We start from the raw sequence: 21840 nt of genomic DNA on the forward strand, positions 1-21840 counted from the left end.
AAAACAAAAGAAGCCATAACGAAAGAAGACCATAAAAAAATCAAATTTTGAAAAAGAAGCATAATAAGGCATCTAGAAATTAAGTATTCATAAAGAATAAATACTAAAAATAGGTCAAAAGGCAGATCGAGCTGGGCACAGCAGAGCAACTCAGGAAGCTAAGGAGGGATGTGAATTTAAAGCCAGCCTCAGCAACTTAGCAAGACAGTGTCTCAACATAAAAAGAAAAAAGGTTGGGGATGTGACTCGGAGGTCAAGTGCCTCTGAGTTCCATCCCCTGGTACCAAAAAAAAAAAAAAAAAGCAGATCAAATATATATCTAAAAGATAACTAGCGAACTATAAAAGGAATTTTTAAGGCTAGGCACAGTGGAACATGCATGTTGTACCAGCTATTTGGGAGGCTGAGGCACGATCACCTGAACCCAGGAATCAAAAGACAGGCTGGGCAACACAGCAAGGCCCTGTCTCAAAAAAACAAAAAAGGAAAAAGAAAATAAGGACTGATACCCACGTCCATCAAAATGGACGAACCTTGTAAACATTGTATGTAATGTGAAAAACTGTGTAAGCAACAGATTAAAAAAAAAACTTTGGGCTGGGGTTGTGGCTCAGTGGTAGAGCACTTGCCTAGCACGCAGGAGACACTGGGTTTGATCCCCAGCACCACATAAAAAACTACATGAACAAGCCTCACATGCATAAGGCCCTGGGTTCAATAAAAATAAACTACCTGAGCAAAAAATAAAGGTATTGTACCCATCTACAACTTAAAAAAAAAAAAAAACTCATATTGTATGATTTTTATTGTATGAAATATTCAAAATAGGAAAATCTATAGCAACAGGAAGTATAGTGCCATAGAGTGGAAGAGGAGAAAATAGGGAGCGACTTCTTAATGGGTAAGAGATTTCCTTTTAAGACAATGAAAATGTTCTGGAACTAGAGAGTGATGATGATTGCGCAACTATAAATTGACTAAATGTTACCATGTTGTACACTGTGCAATGAATGAAACGGTAAATTTTATGTTATGTTCATTTCACCACAATAAAAAACAAATGGAGAACAAAAGCAATAAATATAAAGAAACATTATAATAATAATAATGACAGAATGAGGATTAAAAGAGAAAAAGATAAATAACCAACCTGGTAGTGAAGCAGGATACTGAAAAAGAATACTCCTTGCATATACTTCCTCTGACACAGGATCAAACGAAAGCGGAGACATAGGTGGTAAAAGATCCACAGCCTTTAAATACAGAATTCACAATTTTGAAGTAAACATGCTAATTACTACAATAACAATGATAATATACAAATGATTCTTTTCCAAGCAAAACTAGAATTACAAAGTATATATCCCATACTGTTTCTAAACCAAAGAGTACAATATTACAAACAAGGGGATCACTTTGTCCTCCAACTATGTCTCAGATATCATGGTATCTCACATGCAGTTTTTCTGGGGTTGTTTTGGTGTTAGTTTTCTGAGACAGGGTAAACCAGGCTGGCCTTGAACTTGCAATCCTCTTGCCTCTGCCTCCCAAGTATCTGGCATATACCACCCCACCCACCTTCATTTTCTTTTTAATACAACCCTCTGAATTTAAAAAAAATTAACTATAAACGACAACATTAGCTTAATGAAAAGTCTATCACATATTTTAAAAAATTACAGAAATCAAAACTTGAACTTTAGACTCAGAGTCAGAGATGATAACACACATAGGGTTTCAAGGACATTTGTAACATGGTAAATCAAAAAGTTACCAAAACTAAACTACTCTCCAAAGGGCAAATCAATGTTACTTACTGGAGTCCAATCTTTAATTAGATTGAAAGGAGACAAACCAAGAAACTCTTCCCATTTTTTACACCACTCTCCTTGCTTTCTAATAATAGAATGTCTTATAGTTGTGAGATCTTCTTTTATTTTACACCTATGATAGCATAAAAAAAACTATTCAAACATGAATATACAAAAAAAATGGAGTGAAATTTAAGAAAACAGCAACAGTAGTAGGTAAGGAGAACGTTTAACCAATATAACACAAAATCAATCAAATAAGCTCTCAAATGAATATTCAGAGTTTAAAATACCCTCTCTCCTTTTAAAACCAGACAGCAATCAAACATCTATTCCATGTACCTTAAAAATGCAATTTTTCTTCTTCAGGGGGAATTCTACGCCCATGCTCTGTTCCTAAATGCAGTCTATAACTACCAGTCTTTCTTTTCAAATATAAAAATTTTTCAGGCTGCGGTTGTAGCTCAGTGGTAGAGTGCTTGCCTAGCACACTGAGGCACTGGGTTTGATCCTCAGTACCACATAAAAATAAATAAAGGTATTGTGTCCATTTACAACTAAAAAAAAAAAAAATTTTTTCTGGCCAGGCGCAGTGGTACATGCCTATAATCCCAGCAGCTTCAGAGGCTTAGGCAAGAGGATGGCAAGTTAGAGGCCATCCTTAACAATTTAGTGAGGCCTTAAGCAACTTAGTGAGACCTTATCTCAAAATAAAAAATAAAAAGGGCTGGGGATATAACTTAGTGGTAAAGAGCCTTGGGGTTAAATCTCCAGTATAAAAAAAAAAAAACCTTTGCTGAAGTTCAGTTTTATTATTATATGACATATATATGCGCACACATACACAAAAGGAGAAAAGTTAAAATTATTTCATAAATTATCAGTGAAAAATAATGTATTCCATATAAAGAAGAAAAAACTGCATTAACTTTCTACTTCATGGGTCTGGGTTGATTACAAAGTTACATTAAAAATTTCACACTTGTTTGACAAAGCTGAACAGGCATTATCTATACAAGAATTTTGCTGAGAAAGCCAGTCTATTCCTCTCATACTAAAATTTAAAAAAAAGATCTTTCTAGTGTACCTCATATGCTTCAGATCTGATAATCTTTCCCTTTGCAATTTGGTCTCTTTTTCAAGGTAGTGAAGGTCTATTGTCAATCTTGCTTGGTCAGCCTGACAACATTCATATTTCATTATTTTCAGGACTTCATTTAACAACTGAATTACTGTTAAGAGATTCAATTTTCCAGCCTCATAAACACTTCCCATATGCATCTAAAGAATCAAAGGGGGAAAAAAAGTAAAAAACTATAGGTTCCTCAGATAATAAATTGTTACATAAATATATCTATCTTTTTACTGTTACATAAAAAGCTCACCCTAACACAAAACTTTATAAATAATTTCAATCTAACTAATATACCATCGTGCTACATTTTTATATGTTGCAAAGGTTGAAAACCAGAGTAAAAGAAATCAAACAGATGGAAAGAAAAAAATCAAGATTTAGAAGAAAGAGCAGTTTGGCAAAGAGATCAGGAGTTCATTTTTTAATCAAAAGTTAAAATCTGGGCTGGGGGTGTAGCTTTGCACTTGCCTAACATGTGCAAAGCCCTGGGCTCAATCCCCAGTACTAAAACAAATTTTTTTTTAAAAAAAGAGTTACAAACTGATGACTCCTAAAAGCTGCTTCCAAAATTGGGTCATGTCCATTTGGCCTGCACAGCTAGAGTATATGCCTGCACAGCTAGACCCTGGGCAAGAACCCAGGGTCTCTTGCATACTATGAAGTAGTCTATCAATGAACTATACCCCAGTCCCTAGTTACCAGTATTTTTTAAATCATAAATTTCACCACGAATATTACAGTAATTTTCTCCAAGACCTCATCGCTTCCTATCTTCTCCCTATTGTTATAGATAATTAATGTACTCCACACCTATTGCCTGTATTCTCTACAGAAATCTAAGTTTATGCATCTTGGTTTTTATGTACTTTGAATTTGATGGGCCTATCATGCTACCTATTAAAGCTTTCCAGAGTCACAACCATATTTAATCTTTGTAATCCCTGTGTTAGAATCAATACCATGTATATAGTAGATACTAAATAAGTCATGATTACTATAAGAAAATAAACTATCCAGATGGAATTTAGTTGAAGGGCAGAAACTAGAAATATCAACTTGGTAATATTATTGTAAGGAAAACCATGGAATTGTTAAGAAAATACAAGTAGATTTGTAATGAGGGGAAAAGAAAAACAGGCATCAAAGGAACCATGGAAAACCTTTTCATTTAAAAGCTAGATAGAGATGGGCACACCTGTATTCCCAGCAATTCAGGAGGCTGAGGCAAAAAGATCACAACTTTGAGGTCAACCTCAATTCAGCAAGGCCCTCAGCAATTTAGAGAAACTAAGTCCCAAAATAAAAAAGATTGGGAATGTAGCTCAGTGGTAAAAAGCCCTTGAGTTCAATCTCCAGAATGAATGAATAAATAAATAAATAACAAGCAAGCGAGCTAGACAGAGAAAAATGAACCATTAAAAAAAAAAAAAACACTAAGATCAGCAGTCTAAAAAAAAAGAAAAAAAAACAGACACTGGATATCACAACACTAAAAGAAATCTTAACTGGGTGCAACAGTGTACTACATGGAAGGCTGAGATAGGAAGATCACAAGTTCAGGCCAGCTTCTGCAACTTAATGAAACTCTTATTAAATAAAACCTTATTTTACCAAAATAAAAACCAAAAAGGGCTAGAAATGTAGCTCAGAGGTACGAGACCCCCGAGTTCAATCCCCAGTACCATGAGAGGAGGAAAAAATAAATAAAATGGAATGTTTGACAGATAAAAAATAAAACAGTATGAAGACTTTTTAGAGATAACTTTTCTCTTTGAGAATTTATTAAGAACTAGTACAGTACTATCTACCTACTAAATAATCCTGTCCTCTCTATACCGTGTGATGTATAAGGTATAGACAAATAATAAAAGTTGACAGTAATAAATACATACCCCTTTAAAAGTACCCTCTTTAAGAAGATTTTACTACATATATTCACAAAATTAAAATTTGAAAACAGTAGAAAAATATTTCTAGAAAATCAAACTTAACATATAAAATCACTGCATGGAGCTTTTCCAAAAGCTTTTTAGAAAATATTAATGCTTGGTACAGAATAGAGGACACAGAAACCAATCCACAAAACTACAACTATCTTATATTTGATAAAGGGGCTAAAAGCATGCAATGGAGGAAGGATAGCATCTTCAACAAATGGTGCTGGGAAAACTGGAAATCCATATGCAACAAAATGAAACTGAATCCCTTTCTCTCGCCATGCACAAAAGTGAATTCAAAATGGATCAAGGAGCTTGATATCAAATCAGAGACGCGCCGTCTGATAGAAGAAAAAGTTGGCTACGATCTACAGTCGGTGGGGTCGGGCTCCAAATTCCTCAATAGGACACCCATAGCACAAAAGTTAATAACTAGAATCAACAAATGGGACTTACTCAAACTAAAAAGTTTTTTCTCAGCAAAAGAAACAATAAGAGAGGTAAATAGGGAGCCTACACCCTGGGAACAAATCTTTACTCCTCACACTTCAGATAGAGCCCTAATATCCAGAGTATACAAAGAACTCAAAAAATTAGACAATAAGAAAACAAACAACCCAATCAACAAATGGGCCAAGGACCTGAACAGACACTTCTCAGAGGAGGACATACAGTCAATCAACAAGTACATGAAAAAATGCTCAACATCTCTAGCTGTCAGAGAAATGCAAATCAAAACCACCCTAAGATACCATCTCACTCCAGTAAGATTGTCAGCCATTAGGAAGTCAAACAACAACAAGTGCTGGCGAGGATGTGGGGAAAAGGGTACACTTGTACATTGCTGGTGGGACTGCAGATTGGTGCAGCCAATTTGGAAAGCAGTATGGAGATTTCTTGGAAAGCTGGGAATGGAGCCACCATTTGACCCAGCTATTCCCCTTCTTGGTCTATTCCCTAAAGACCTAAAAAGAGCATGCTACAGGGACACTGCTACATCGATGTTCATAGCAGCACAGTTCACAATAGCAAGACTGTGGAACCAACCTAGATGCCCTTCAATAGACGAATGGATAAAAAAAATGTGGCATTTATACACAATGGAGTATTACTCTGCATTAAAAAATGACAAAATCATAGAATTTACAGGGAAATGGATGGCATTAGAGCAGATTATGCTAAGTGAAGCTAGCCAATCCCTAAAAAACAAATGCCAAATGTCTTCTTTGATATAAGGAGAGTAACTAAGAACAGTGTAGGGACGAAGAACAGGAGAAGAAGATTAACATTTAACAGGGATGAGAGGTGGGAGGGAAAGGGAGAGAGAAGGGAAATTGCATGGTAATGGAAGGAGACCCTCAGGGTTATACAGTGGAGGAGGTAGAGAGAGAGGAGGGGAGGGGAGGGGAGAGGTGGGGAGGGGGGAGGGTGGAGGATGGGAAAGGCAGTGGAGCACAACAGACACTAGTATGGCAATTTGTAAATCAATGGATGTGTAACTGATGTGATTCTGCAATCTGTGTATGGGGTGAAGGTGGGAGTTCATAACCCACTTGAATCAAAGTGTGGAATATGATATGTCAAGAAATTTGTAATGTTTTGAACAACCCACAATAAAAAATTAAAAAAAAAAAAAAAAACCCACACATTAAAAGACAAAAAAAAAAAGAAAATATTAATGCTTACCTGACACACTTGTTTCTCTATTTTGTCAAGTAAGAGCCTTGGAATATTAATAATGACATTAGATCCATCTAAAGCATACTGGTTAACAAGACTAAGGACTGAACTAACAACTTCTCTCTCTTTTTCCAAAAACATGAGTGTTTCATTGACTGAAGTCCACAAAGACCGAACCTTTAAAAAGAAACAAATGAAATATCAAAGTCTACATACAGTTTATACATACAGTAAGTCAGGCACCGTAGTGCACACCTATAATCCCAGTGGCTCAGGAGGCTGAAGCAGGAGGATCCCAAGTCAAAGCCAGCCTCAACAATTTAGCAAGGCCCTAAGCAGCTTAGCAAGACTCTGTCTCAAAGTAGAAAAATGGCTGGGCACAGTGGCACATGTCTGTAATCCCAGTGGCCGGGAGGCTGAAACAGAAGGACCGCAAATTCAAAGCCAGCCTCAGCAACTGCAAGGCGCTAAGCAACTCAGTGAGATCCTGTCTCTAAATACAAAATTTGGCTAGGGATGCGGCTCAGTGCGGAAGTGTCCCTCAGTTGTTCAATCTCTGGTACCAAAAAATAATAATAATTATACATATATTAAAGAAATGTAAGCATAAATATTTGCTCACTGCTAGTTAATAAGTAAATTTCCTGGGATGAATTCCAGTGAGAAAATTAAACTACTAATTCTAATAGTTTAAAAGCATTGATATTACTTTTAAAGGGCTTGAAAATGAAATAATTTCTCAGAAGAATCTAGATCAATTATAATTTTCAAAAAAAAATCTTTATACCAAGATACAATTAGTATTTTCTGTATTCTAAAAATGTCATTAATCTTAATGGAGAATTTTCAAGAAAAATAATAAAAAAAGTTTTCAAGAGAAAAGAAATACTACTAAACATTTATCTTAAGTCATTCAGATTTCAGAAAAGTTAAAATATAATTATGCTTCTCTAAAAGCAGAAACTCTCAGGCCTATATTAACCTATGTTCACTGAAATGCTTGTGCAAGGGCTGGGGTTTTAACTCAGTGGTAGAGTGCTTGCCTAGCATGTTGAGGCACTGAGTTCGATCCTCTGCACAGCATATAAATAATAAAATAAAGATCCATCAACAAAAAAAAGAAAAAACAATTTAAAAAAGAAATACATATACAAGAATTTCCACAGTATATTTATCAAAGTTTCAGATAGACCAGAGAAAAAAGTTTTAATGGATTATTGCACTGCATGGTGACCAGTTATTAACAATACATATTTCAAAACTGCTAATAGATTTTAACATTCCCATGTCAAAAAAAAAATGATAAATTGGTAAGGTAATCAATGTTACTCACTTGACTAAATTTTTTAAATTTTAAATCTTTTAAATTTACATAAAGATCAACATAGCGCATTGTACCCCTAAAAAAGCATTATCATTATTTATATCAATTAAAATAAGAACATTAACAAAAACATTCTAGAACTTTTATTTGTAATAGTTAAAACTGGAAACAACGGTTCATCTAGATTGAAGATTTGACAGGCTATATATTATGATTTGCACATTTTTTGTATTTAGATTATTCATTATCTTATCTGAATCATGAGAAGACTACACTAACATGGGTGTAGTCATGTTTACCGTATTCTTCTTACTTGGAAAAATCTGTTGAAGTATATCTCTAATTAAAGTGCTGCATAACAAGGTAAAGTTGTCCCCAAACATAGACTTGGTTGGTGGCCTCTTGGTCTCACAGGATGGGATTCCCTCCTAATTCATAATCATCCTGTATCCAGTTCTCAATTTTTACAAGTCTAGAATTTTGTCTATTAATGACTCAAAGCTGATGGACTCAGGGGAAATGAATAATAACCATATTCAGGACAGAACGATGTAAAATATTAATAGGTTTCATACCAACCTATTAAATTTATCATCAGTGATATTGCATTCAATAGTAAGAATGTTCCTATTCACAAAATTAAAAGATCCATAACGAAAGTAACTTTGGCTGTTTCTTCATTATTGTAGTCCAAATATCTAGAAGATGCCTGGCACATAGAAGGCAATCAATAAATACTCACTGTCCTACACAATAGCATACACCTGTAATCCCAGCAACTCGGGAGGCTGAGGCAGAAGGATCACAAGTTCAAAGATAACCACAACAATTTAGTGAGACCCTACACAACTTAGTGAGACCCTGACTCAAAATAAAAAATAAAAATGCTTGTGGATCAGGGGTAAAGAACCTCAGTACCAAAAAAATATATTTTCCTAAATTTACCATCTCCCTTCAGCTAATTTATTTTATTTAGCTAAATTAATACCAGGAATTAAGTTATAATCAAGCAGAATTTTTCTTGCTGGAATAAAGATTTTAAATTCATCATTTAAAACAAATTTTGCATGTGTACTTAATCATATAAATTATAAACCACTATTTTTATTATATTCAAAGTTTTACTAGCATCTTACTGATATTGTCTTATATATCATCTAAAAAGAGCATAAAGAAAAAAAAAAGTAGTATTACTACAAAAAGAAACTGCAAAAAGAAAATAGAATACAGTTGCCAGGTATGGTGGCACATGTCTATCATTCCAGCTACTCTGGAGACTGAGGCAAGAGGATCACTGACTCCCAGGAATTCAGTGCCAGCCTGGGCAACAAAGTGAAACCCTATCTCTTTGAATGAATGAATGAATGAATGAATGAATGAATGAATAAATAAATAAATAAGTGTGTGTGTAGATATATATTAAAAAATAGTCCAATTAAGCAATTATCGCATATCACAAAAGTCAAAAAGACTCAATATGTCCCTTCAAAGTTGTCTCACCTTTTGAATTTTCTCTTGTATGTTACTTTCATCCTCACAGGGTTCCATTCTAGCAAAAATTAAATAATCTAATTAGTCATAAGAAAATTACACAGTGATTTAATATCCAAATTGGTCCACAAACCCACCTACTAATAGTCATTCCAATTAAAAAATTATAATAAAAATAAAATTCAAGCTCAAAGCAACAATAATTTTTAAGACTGGATTAGAAATCAGAGCTATGCTCTAATCCTATCATCATCTAGCTACTGACATATTATTTTAATTAATGTTTCTGAGAATCTGTTTCTTCAAACAAATAAAATGCAACTTCTATAGAATACATATAAGCCAATTCCAGCTCTAAAAGTCACTTACTTTTTTATTTGGTTTTGCAGTTCTATACATTCTGATCTCAAATTTCGTACTTGCTTAACTGATAATCTGGAAAACATATAAAATGTCAACTATAATTCCATTACAATTAGCCATCAAAACCCATTTAAATATATTCCCTTTTTATATCCTTGCTTCTAGAGACACCCAATAGTCAACCAAGACTCTGGACTCCCTTCAGTAGTTACATGAGGATGTAACATATAAGGTACTACTGAGATGAACAACAATTTGTAGGCTAATATTCTGAATTCATTGAGTAGAATGGTGGAGGTCAATAAGATTACTCTCTTATCCTTATCTCATATATCTAGAGGGTAAACTTAAATATTATAAAATATAGTCAGGCAACATTTCCATTTTAAGGTAATTTCAAAGGATTCTGTAGCATTATTAGTAACAATCATTTGAAAAATTATCTTAAGGGAGCTAGGGATATAGCTCAGTGGTGGAATGCCTGCCTCACATGCACAAGGCCCTACGTTTAATTCCTAGCAATGCAAAAAAAAAAAGAAAGTTAAATATGGAATATCTACTTAAAGAAGCATTTACTTAATAAAATATCTACTCAAAAAACTAATAAATACACATTGAAAGTAATACATTAATTGCGCTTGGTGGCGCCCATCTATAATCCCAGTGTCTTGGAGACTGAGGCACTTCAAAGCCAGCCTTACCGGATTAGTGAGGCTCTGTCTCTAAATAAAATATTTTAAAATGGGCTGGGGAGGTAGCTCTGTGATTAAGTGCCCCTGGGTTCAATCCCTGGTACAAAAAAAAGTAATAATGTAAAAATTTATAGAATGAAATATCAAGTCCAAAAAGGATACAAAATAAAATGACCACAATTTCAGCGTAAAAAATATATTTCATAAAAAAAGAAAAAGCACATAAGAAATTAAATTTTTTAACTAAAGTGACTTTATCCTTTTCTCTAAACTTTCATTTACAATATGCCTAGAGCTTAAAAATACTTTATTCACAAGTTATCTGATTTCAAAATGTAAACAAAGGGCTGGGAGTGTAGTTCACTGTAGCTCAGTGGAAGAGCTCTTGCCTACTATGTGTGAGGCCCTAAGATCAATCCCTAGACTACAAAACAAATAGTAAATGCAATTTCATATTTCTACTGAAGTCACATTTGATGACATGTGTTCACAAAGAAAGGAAATATTTTCTATCAAAATACTACTTACTGTGCATTTTCCTGATATTGTTGGGTAACATAATCTTCTCTTTGCAAAATTTGTAAAAATCTGTTACGTGAAACATGCCATCTGGCCATGCACTTGTGCATATCTTGTGGCTTTACATTAAATGTTTCTGTAAAATGTAGAGAAGAATCTACATGGAAGACAATATAAGAAAACAGACTTATAAGCTAATAAATATGAAAAGTGTTCAATTTTTACCAGGTGCAGTGGTGTACATTTGTAGTCTCAGCATTCACAAGGTTGAGGAAGAAGGATCACATAAGCCTAGGAGTTCAAGGCCAGCTGGGCAACCCAGCAAAACCCCTTCTCAAAAAAATAAAAATTTAATTTTAAGAAATAAACATCATGTAACTAACAATTCCTTAAAAGCTATTATACCACACACATAATACATAAAAAGATAAAACTAAATGTTAATGAAACCAAGATAACCTTTTTTAAAACTAGTTTAACTAAAAAGGTTATCAAAAGCGAAGTTTTTTTAATATAATTATCTGGCAGAGATTCTCTGAACAAACACATTGTTATATATATGAGCTATTAGGCTTTTTAACAAGATCTTTTAACAGCAAAGAAAGGAAAGTTAACTAAAAGAGATAAGGTAAGGCTAGGGACGTAGGTCAGAGCAGAGTATTAACCTAACATACTCAAGGCCCAGAGTTTAATCCCCAGCATGGCAGAGGCAGAGAGAGAGAGAGAGAGAGATAAAAAGAGATGAGGAGCCAGGCACAGTGCCCCATGACTATAAAGCCAGCAACTCAGGAGGCTAAAGCAGGAGGATTGCATGTTCAAGACCAACCTCAGCAATTTAGCAAAGCCCTGAAGAGATTCTATGTCAAAATATAAGGGCTGGAGATATAATAGTTGGTAGAGTGCTTGCCTTGCATGCACAAGGCCCTGGGTTCAATCCCTAGCACCACAATAAAATAAAACAAAACAAAACAACAAAAAAGGGCCAAGCAGATGGCACATGCCTGTAATCCCAGAATTCATGATGCTGAAGCAGGAGGATCACAAATTCAAAACTAGCCTCAGTAATTTAGCAAGGCCCTAAACAACTTAACAAGACCCTGTCTCACAATAAAATATAAAAAGGGCTGGGGATGTGGCTCAGTGTTGAAGCACCTCTGGGTTCAATCAGGGATAGCAAAAGAAGCGGGGCGGGGGATGCTGGGGATGTGGTTCAGAGGTTAAGAAACCCTGGGTTCAAAAAAAAAATTAAAAAAAAAAAAGAAACCCTGGGTTCAATCTCTGGTACCCAAAATAGGAGATGAGGTATAATCAAGCTGGTGGCACACACACATAATCCTAGCAATTTGGGAGTCTGAAGTAGCAAGATCACAAGTAGCCTCAGAAATTCAATGAGACTGTCACTGTCAACAACATAAAAAAAAGTTACAGTGCAAACATTACACATATATCAGCCTATGTATTCAAATATGTATACATATATCATACTGGTAAATTAATCAAATCCATTCAAAACAGAAATTTCCAACACATTACTAGGAACAAAAATAAATTTCTAACTCATTCAACACTATGTATTAGAGATCAAAAATTATAACCTGCAAGCCTAATTTGGCCCACCTGCTATTTTTGACAGCCCAATAAGGTAAGAATGGTTTCTACATTTAAGGGTTGTAAAAACAAAACAAAGAGATATTCAACAGAGACTCTAGGTGGCTCATAATTCTAAAATGTTTATTATCTGGCTTCTACGGAAAGCCAAACTCCTATATTAAAACATAATAACATATATAAAATAATGTAAATAGTAACCAAGATTCACTTTGAGATTTCAACATATAATTCCAGTAAAATATGAACTATTTGATTTTTGAGGTAAATTAATATTTTAACTTATCTTGCTTTATTAAAAACCTCTTGATTTTAAAACTGTGAAGAATATTAACAATTTAAGAATCACACTAGGCACAATGGCACATGCCTGTAATCTCAGTGACTCAGGAAGCTGAGACAGGAGAATCCCAAGTTCAAGGATGGCCTCAACAACTTAACTTAGTGGTAAAGCACTCCTGGATTAAATTCCCAGTACCACAAAAAAAAGAAAAAAAATTAAGAATCAAAACCAAACAAGCCAGGCACGGGGCATCCACCTGTAATCCTCACGCTCAGGAGGGTGAGGTAGAAGGATCTCGAGTTCAAAGCCAGCCTCAGCAACAGCGAGGTGCTTGGAAACTCAGTGAGACCCTGTCTCTAAATAAAATACAAAAGATAGGGTTGGGGATGTGGCTTAGTGTCGAGTGCCCCTGATTTCAATCCCTGGTATCAAAACAACAACAACAACAAAAATCCTACTATAAGATTTACTTACTTTTAGAATTGGTTTTAATATATTTTAATGCAACAAATCTTGCAAAATGATACATCAGATGAATAAACTTAGGACCACCAGGAGACAAAAACAATGAACCAACAACTTGAGGAAAGCTATTTCCACATTCAGCCTATGAAGAGAAGAGACAAGATGAGTTGAAAACCTTATCAACAATAATTCTCATATTTATATCAAGTACTTTTTTTAAAGAGTGACAATCTTGAAAATGGCTATATATCAGGAGGACTTTACTTTAAGGGAAAGCTCAATCATCAGTACTAATCATTAGCAACCCCTCCTCGTAGCATAAGGCTTGAATAAATCCAAGTCCATTGCAAAGTGGAACATGGGCAGAGAGGGCCAATCACCACCCCAACCCACTCCCTCCTCACATCATACTATTTTTGAAGCATAAAAAAATTTACCAGGATTATTCTGTTTGAACCACACATTGTTTGGTTTTTCTAAACTCTACATGTATTTGGTCAAAAAGATAATTATAATTAAATAAGCTCTAACCACTGATGTTATTTAAAGAAACATACTGAAATAATCTTGGCCAAAAAATATTTTACGTAGGGACTGGGGTTGTAGCTCATGGTACAACACTTGCCTAGCACATGTGAGGCACTGGGTTCAATCCTCAGCACCACATAAAAAATAAATACATAAAATAAAAGTATTGTGTCCATCTACAACTAGAAACATTAAATAAATAAATCAATCTCTCTCTCTCTCTCTCTCTCTCTCCAGGCATAGTGATGCACACCTATAATCCTAGTGACTCAGGAGGCAGAGGCAGGAGGATCTTAAGTCCAAGGACAGCCATGGCAATTTATTAAGACCCTATCTCAAAATAGAAAATAAAAAGAACTGGAAGCCAGAAGTAGTCATGCACATGTGTAATCCCAGTGGCTTGGAAGGCTAAGGCTAGAGGATTGTGAGTTCAAAGGCAGCCTCAGCAACTTAGCAAGGCCCTAAGCAACTTCAAGAGACCCTGTCTCAAATAAAATATAAAAAGGGCTGGGAATGTGGCTCAGTGGTTAAACACCCATGGGTTCAATTTCCAGCCAAGAAAAAAAAAAGAACTGGGGACGAAACTCAGTAGTAGAATACTCAATACCAATGAAAAAGATTTACATCCAAAACGTTAATGCAGTTTTTTTAAATTTTTTTTAACACCTTCATTTTATTTATTTTTATGTGGTGCTAAGGATCGAACCCAGTGCCTCATAAGTGCAAGGCAAGCACTCTACCATTGAGCCACAACCCCAGCTCCAGATGTAGTTTTTAACAGCTTTTAATTTCTTAAAGTCTTCATCTTCCAAAAAGAGAATACTTACAGAAATCTTTTTTAACCACTCACAGCAGTGTTTCCGGAATTCACTGTCACTTTTTTGATCAAATGGAGGCCAGCAAAATCTTTAAAAATAATAATAGCATTACACTCATATACTCAAAAAAATCAAACTCAGCAAAATTTAAAATCACATCAAATTTATTTCCTATACTAAGAACATTAAAGCAAAACAGATTAAATGTAACATTCTTAGGGGCTGGGGTTGTGGCTCAGTGGTAGGGCACTCGCCTAGCACACATGAGGCACTGGGTTCCATCCTCAGCACCATATAAAAATGAAATAAAGATATTGTGTCCACCTACAACTAAAAAAAAATATTTATTTTAAAAAATGTAAAGTTCTTACATTTCACCTAGATAGATACCAATCTAAGAAATTGGGTATTTTTATCTATAGGGTTGAGATTAGTGCAGTTAAGGAATATATATATGAATAACTAATGAATAAATTTAATACATATACATACAAATAATTAAGAAGCAGGTATTTAAAAGTACTGAAAATAAAAGACAAAGCTCTCAATGGATTCACTTGACCAAGGCATAAAGATGGTATAAACTAGTATATTAAAGGGAGAAGATATTTTTTTTTAAGAGAGAGAGAGAGAATTTTAATATTTATTTTTTAGTTTTCGACAGACACAACATCTTTGTTTGTATGTGGTGCTGAGGATCGAACCCGGGCCGCACACATGCCAGGCGAGCGTGTTACTGCTTGAGCCACATCCCCAGCCCAAAAGGGAGAAGATAGTAAAGGAAAAAAATTTAATGTATCTACATGATGAGAGAAGGAGAAGGATTGCATGAGAGTATGATTGCTAGAGATTTATTTATTCTAATTTATTTGTGGTTTCTATATAAAACGTTTGACAGCGCAATATAAATATTAACACAATCTGAACATTATTTCAGACAGAAAAAACTCAAAATTACATACAAAATAACTTAGAACTTAGACTACTGGGTGTTTACATTTTTACAATCATCTTAAACTTAGCACAGGCTAAACTTAACAGGAATGATTTTTGCCTATAACAACTGACACTTTAGAACATATCACTGAACAAAATATTAAGGATTTACAGAGCACTGGAAAGTTAAAATAGACAAAATAAATAACACTGCCTATAGAAGTAGTAAGGCTTGGGGTAATTAACTTAAAAAATAGGACAAGCTGGGTGCAGCAGCACATGTGATTGGAGAGGCTGTGGCAGTAGGATCGTGAGTTCAAAGCCAGCCTCAGTAACTTAGCAAGGCCCTAAGCAATTCAGCAAGATCCTATCTCTAAATGAAATATTGAAAAGGGATGGGGATGTGGCTCAGTGGTTAAGAGCCCTGGGTTCAATCCTCTGTACCAAAAGGGGATGGGGGGCAAAATTAAATTTATAAACAGACTGGTATCAGTTAATTATTTTGCTAATTAAGACCATGAAGATTGTTAGGAACTAATTTTATGAAACAAAACCTATATTACCTATGAAATACATAATGATTTTAAGGTAAGTACCCAAAACAATCACCCATATATATAAAAGTTAAACATTGCCGTATGTGGCACACATGGCTGGTAGTCCCAGCAACTCAGGAGGCAAGGCAGGAGGATTGCAATTTCAAGGCCACCAATGGCAACATATAAAAATAAACATAAGGAATATGTTTGACAAATAAATCCAGGGTTCGGACATTACATTCATTTTGTATAATTTACTATTAACCTTTTACCTTCATTTATAAGTTTTAAGTGTCCAGAAAAGCGGGTATATTTGAAACACTTCTTTGAAATCCCTATCATTACAGTATAGGGCTTTGCCAAATAAAAATACATTTTCAAAAATTTTACCGATTAAAACCTTATGGCTTGTTTTAAGCATTTCAAGAAATACTAGAAAAGGTAAGGAAGTATATCTAATTCCTAAACCCACCAATCTGACAGTATCACTGTTGACATTTCATCCTTTGTCCTTTTCCCCTACGTATACTTAATTTTTCTATGAATATATTATATGTTATAAAAAATAAAAAAGGGCTGGGCATATAGCTCAAGTGGTAAAGCATCTCTAGGTTCAACCATCAGTACCACACACACACACACACACACACAAAGTTAAGCACTAAATTTCTAAGACTCAAACCTGAATTTTGCAATATCCATTCAAAACAATAGTTAATCTTCAACAAGTTAAAATTCTGGCTTACATCAAGAAAATAAAATGAAATAAATAATTTTTCCTTACTTAAAAACTTCTTTGGTGAGTGACTGGTCCAGCGTTTGAAACAAAAAATAAGAAACTATTTGAAAGGCATCTCGGTTCAGTTTATCAAACATATTCCTAGTGGTTTAAAATTAAAAAGAAGTAGGAAGAGAAAAAGGAAATGATTAATAAAACAGCATCAAAAGCTGTGTAAGAGTTTGACACAAGTTAATATTTTTTCATTCTCTTCAAGAGGTCAAGGCAAATTAATTTTTCAGTCATGTACATTTTATAACCGATTCAGAACATACAAATTTTTATTCCTGATTCTGAAAACACAGATCCAATAGAAGAAAACTGGCCTTGCTTTATTGCAGTGAAAACATTCTACAGAAAGGGAAGGAAAACCTTGATATGAAGACAATACCAACCAACAATCAATAAATAACATAAAAAATAGATAATTTTTTTTAATATTTCATTTTTCTCAGGCATTATTTTAAGCCTTTTACAGGTAGTAATTCATCTAATTTTCACTAGCACATAAGGTTATAAGTCTTATGCTGTTAGCTTTAACATGCATTATTTTATTTAATCCTAATGGTAATAGATAGTAATTTGATTAACCTCATTACACAGTGGAGGAACTTAAATTTAGAGAAATTAATATACTTGTTCAAAACTAACCAGCCCAGCCAGGCGCAGTGGCACTTGCCTGTAATCCCAGTGGCTTGGGAGGCTGAGACAAGAGAATTGTGAGTCTAAAGCCAGCCTCAGCAACCACAAGGTGCTAAGCAACTCAGTGAGACCCTGTCTCTGATATACGAAATAGGGCTGGGGATGTGGCTCAGTGGCCCCTGAATTCAATCCCCGGTACCAAAAAAAAAAAAAAAACATAATCAGCCCAGCGCAGCAGTGCACTCCTATAATTCCAGCAGCTTGGGGGGTTGAAGCAGAAGAATTGAGAGTTCAAAGCCAGCCTCAGCAACATAGCAAGGCCCTCAGCAACTTAGGGAGACCCTGTTTCTAAATAAAATTTATATATATATAAACAAACTGGGGACGTGGCTCAGTGGTTAAGCACACCTGGGCTCAATCCCAGGTACCAAATAAGGAAAAGAAAAAATAAATATGTGTGTGTGTGTGTGTGTGTGTGTTTGTGTAGGAAAGTACTGACTTGAATATGTCCATGACCCAAAACCCAAATCTAGGGTCTCTCTCTCTCTCTCTCTTTTTTTTTTTTTTTTTTTTTTGTGGTGTTGGGGATTGAACTCAGGGCCTTGTGCATGCCAGACTTATCCCCAGCTCCCCAAGTCCAGGGTTTTTACAACTAGATTTTATTCCCAGAACCATCCTTATGATATAATGCTAGCAAATCCATTAAGTTTTTATTGTTCCAGTTTCCCTAATTAATCAAAACAAAGCCTAAAACACACACACACATATGAAAAAAAACAAAAACAAAAGACCCACTAAACCCATAAGAAATGTCACACAGCTATAAGAAATCAAGAGTTAATATAAAAGCTGAAGGTATAGTTCAGTGATAGAACTGTTGCTTAACATATAGAAGGCTCCAGGTTTTATCTACTACAACACCACCAAAAAAAAAAAAAAAAAAAAGTTAACACGAAAAGCAAAGCATCAAATATATTTCCAAGGAATCAAATCAAGTGAATTTTTAACTTAGTATTACTATTTTCGTGCTTAACTTCCCATTCCTATCCATATGTCAAACTCTTTTGTCTCTAGAAGGTCTGTATTCCTCAAGCAATACAAATGAAGCTCCATCTATTCTACTTCCTTATCATCTCCGAAATCTGTTATTTTTCTCACAGAAGACACTGTTCTTGTCTGTGACACTTACCGTAATCTCTAATAAGACATTTATTGCAGATTTATTCACTCAACTAGACTTAAAATTTATTAAGAAAAGTTTACATCTATTCTCTTCACCACTGTACACCCAGGTCCAATATCATATCAAATTCAATAAATATCTGTTGATATTTATTTATGGTGGCTCATGCCTGTGATCTTGGCTACTCTGGAGGCTGAGGCAGGAAGGTTGCAAGTTTAGGCCAGCCCTAACAACTTAGCAAGACACAGTCTCAATTTTTTTTTTTTTTTTTAAGAGGGCTGAGAATGTAGATCAGTGTTAAAGCACTCAGCTAGCCTGCAGGGCTCCCTGGGTTTGATTCCCAAAAAAATAATGAATGAAAAAAATTAATTGAACCTGTTGAATGAACAAAAATTATCTCACTTCTTTCCATTCCCACTGCCACCTTAGTTCAGGCCTAGATAGGTAACTATGAAGCCCAACTTCTCTCTCTAACCCAGTCTCTGTAAAGCAACAAGCATGATCTTTTCAAAATGCAAATACTATGCAATGGAACTGGCTGGGTCATATATCAATAGCGTGTTTAACTTTATAAGGAAATGGTTAAGCAACTATATGCTCACCCAACTAGAATCTTACAGAATTGCAAACCAAAAAGAATTTTGCCATATAAGCAAATAAAAAAATTAAAACATTTTTAAAGAAAATGTGATGCTACATTCATGTTTAAACTATTTTACAGGAGACATCTGTTACACAATGACAGATCCCCTCCAATAACAGACAAAAACAACTCTAATAACGTAGGGGAAAAAAACATCTGTGTTGAGAGGGAAAAATAAAAACTGCCATCACTGGACCAGAACCTGACATATTTTTTAAATTTTTCAAAGGCAGAATGCAATTGCACTGATGGATAAACCAAAGAGAAAATTAAGACGGCCAAAACACTGGAAAGAAGGATAACAAAAGCCATTCTCAGTGATGGAACCCCTGAAGAAGCTTCAAGTGCCTCTGCCAGTTCAGAAAAAAATGAGACTGTGTTATAGGGCATCAAATCATATGAAATAAATGAAGTATTTATTAATAAAGACACTATCATAACCTGATAAATACTACCTATTAACAGTTTTTAGAATAGATTTCTATTCAAAGCCCTTCATTTATGTTAATAGCATTAACTTCTAACTTCTAAACAGTAACCAAACAAAACTTAATTACAGCTCTAAACTTTGATAGCAAAAGTCAAAATACAACTGAAAAAAAAAAAAAGTCAAGAAGGGGAAGGCAGAAAAGGAAGATGGAAAGATAAATGAACCAATTATTTTATAAATAACAGCTACATTCATTTTGAAATTACATAGTTGAGAATCATAGATTTTTGAGATTGATGAATCAAATCTAAGCACATTATTAAAACATGGCAACTAGATGAATTGAAATCATTTACAATTATCAAATAGATTGTGAAGGGCAAGAGATGGCCAATGTGTCCCAAATTCTTGGCCTTCAGCGGGGAAGATAACAGATACTGTCTAAAATTACTAAGACAAAGAAATAGAAACAAAGTATTTACTGTCATGGTCATAACCGTAGCAAAAGTAAAGGAAGGGAATTATATTGTTCATCTTAATGCCCATTTCTACTGTGTGGAGTTTTTGTTGTTGTTGTTCGTTTGTTTGTTTTTTTGCCAACTGTGGCATGCCTTAGCTTCCTAATTCAAAAAGCAAAAGTTACAAAGTTAACTACCGTCAAAGGCTCCCTTGAGTACTAGAGACCTTTGCATGCCCATTTCCCACACCTTTCCACTACCAATTCGCCCCTCCTCCCACCATTTCACAGACCATCCACCTCCACCATCCAGAGAGGGTTACCCCAACTTCAGACTACCTTTCTACAAAGCCACTGGTAGATAACTGATACTGTCAGTCTCTGCCACCAGCCGGCAGAAATCGGAAGCGGGGGCTTGGTAGCCAGCGCCTGGCACATAGTAACCGCTCAACCGCCTCGGATTCATCGATCCGGGGGTTTGGGGAAAGGCGGGCCACCCATAAGTCTCCCGGCTCAGGGTCCCTCAGCCCCTTGGGTCCCCGCCTCCTTACACTCCGAGGTGTGTGTGCGACTCGATCTTTCCGCAGGCGATGGTAGCCGGGCCCGGCTCGAATCCGAGCGCCAGCAGATACATCCAGAGATGCTGCCTCTCAAAAGAAGCGCTCCAGGCAGAGCTCATCCTCACGGTAGTTACAGTGACTTCAAAGGAAGAAAAGGCCGGCTCAAGCGACTGTGAGGGCCCTCAATATCCCTCCCTACCCTCAGCCTGATGTAGTGAGGTCCCCTCCATTGCCACCGCCCGCTGCTTTCCAGCCCGGAGCCATTTCGTCTCAAATGGCCGAAAGGACTCTGAAAAAACGAGCGTCGAAAGACAGTGCAGCCACCGCTGGCTAAGTGAAGACACCACAAACTAAGACTCCCGCGCTTCAGGAAGAGCCGAGTGCGCCGACTCCGCCTAACTTCCGGGGGAGGAGGGACTTCCTTGGAGAACTGTATCTCCCGCCATGCAACGCGCCCTATTCCCGGCCTTTCCGTTCACTCCCAGCGGGAAACTACAAGGCCCACAATGCGTCGTGGGTAGGGACTGTCCCCGTGCCCGCGCCTTTCCAGTCCTTGACGTTTGCGATTCCTACTACTTGTGTATGATTATTAAATAGTCAGACAAAAAGGCACAGACGGAGTACTGCGGCTCGATGTAGTGAGAAAAGCACCGAGCATTTGACCCTGAACAAGTCACCTAACTTCTAAGCCTCAGTTCTATCATTAGCAAAATCTTTACCATCAAATGCTAACTCTTCCCTTCATCTTCTTTCTGTAATTGAAATCTGACGCTCTCCTAAGCATACTGTATCCCCTGCAGCATTCTCAATGTTTAACTGTTCTCTTTGGTAAACCCCCTATAAAACAGGCCTGGAGCTGGGATGGCTTATCCCCCTTATTTCAAGTTGCCATTCCTGGCAATTATTGCCTCCTGCCTCAATAAAACCAGCTCCTCCGAAGTTTATCTCTTCTTATAGAGGTCATCTATATGATCTTAGAATCACTGGACCTCAGCCTGAGATTTACAACTTAATTCCC

At 35.8% G+C, this 21840-nt stretch overlaps 1 protein-coding gene across 4 annotated transcripts in view; it reads right to left on the reverse strand.

The window, feature by feature from the left end:
* Haus6 (HAUS augmin like complex subunit 6) overlaps positions 1–21196 on the reverse strand; it is a 41422-nt gene extending 20226 nt beyond the window's left edge. For 3 of the 4 annotated variants that reach the window (XR_011704115.1, XM_071600667.1, XM_027950620.3), the window contains exons 1-11: positions 20814–21196; positions 16914–17009; positions 14664–14742; positions 13318–13450; positions 10962–11109; positions 9748–9813; positions 9388–9436; positions 6570–6740; positions 2899–3092; positions 1818–1944; positions 1151–1253 (exon numbers count right to left, since the gene is read on the reverse strand). Coding sequence is in view for 3 of the 4 variants with exons in the window: in XM_071600667.1 (XP_071456768.1) it covers positions 1151–1253; positions 1818–1944; positions 2899–3092; positions 6570–6740; positions 9388–9436; positions 9748–9813; positions 10962–11109; positions 13318–13450; positions 14664–14742; positions 16914–17009; positions 20814–20941 (1294 nt within the window). In the remaining variant the exon portion in view is untranslated. The remainder of the gene's footprint in view (positions 1–1150; positions 1254–1817; positions 1945–2898; positions 3093–6569; positions 6741–9387; positions 9437–9747; positions 9814–10961; positions 11110–13317; positions 13451–14663; positions 14743–16913; positions 17010–20813) is intronic. The other variant, XM_071600668.1, reaches the window with a different exon arrangement.
* Positions 21197–21840: the final 644 nt, after the last annotated feature.

This window comes from Marmota flaviventris, chromosome 13, assembly GCF_047511675.1.
Source record: "Marmota flaviventris isolate mMarFla1 chromosome 13, mMarFla1.hap1, whole genome shotgun sequence".
NCBI classification, from domain to species: domain Eukaryota; kingdom Metazoa; phylum Chordata; class Mammalia; order Rodentia; family Sciuridae; genus Marmota; species Marmota flaviventris.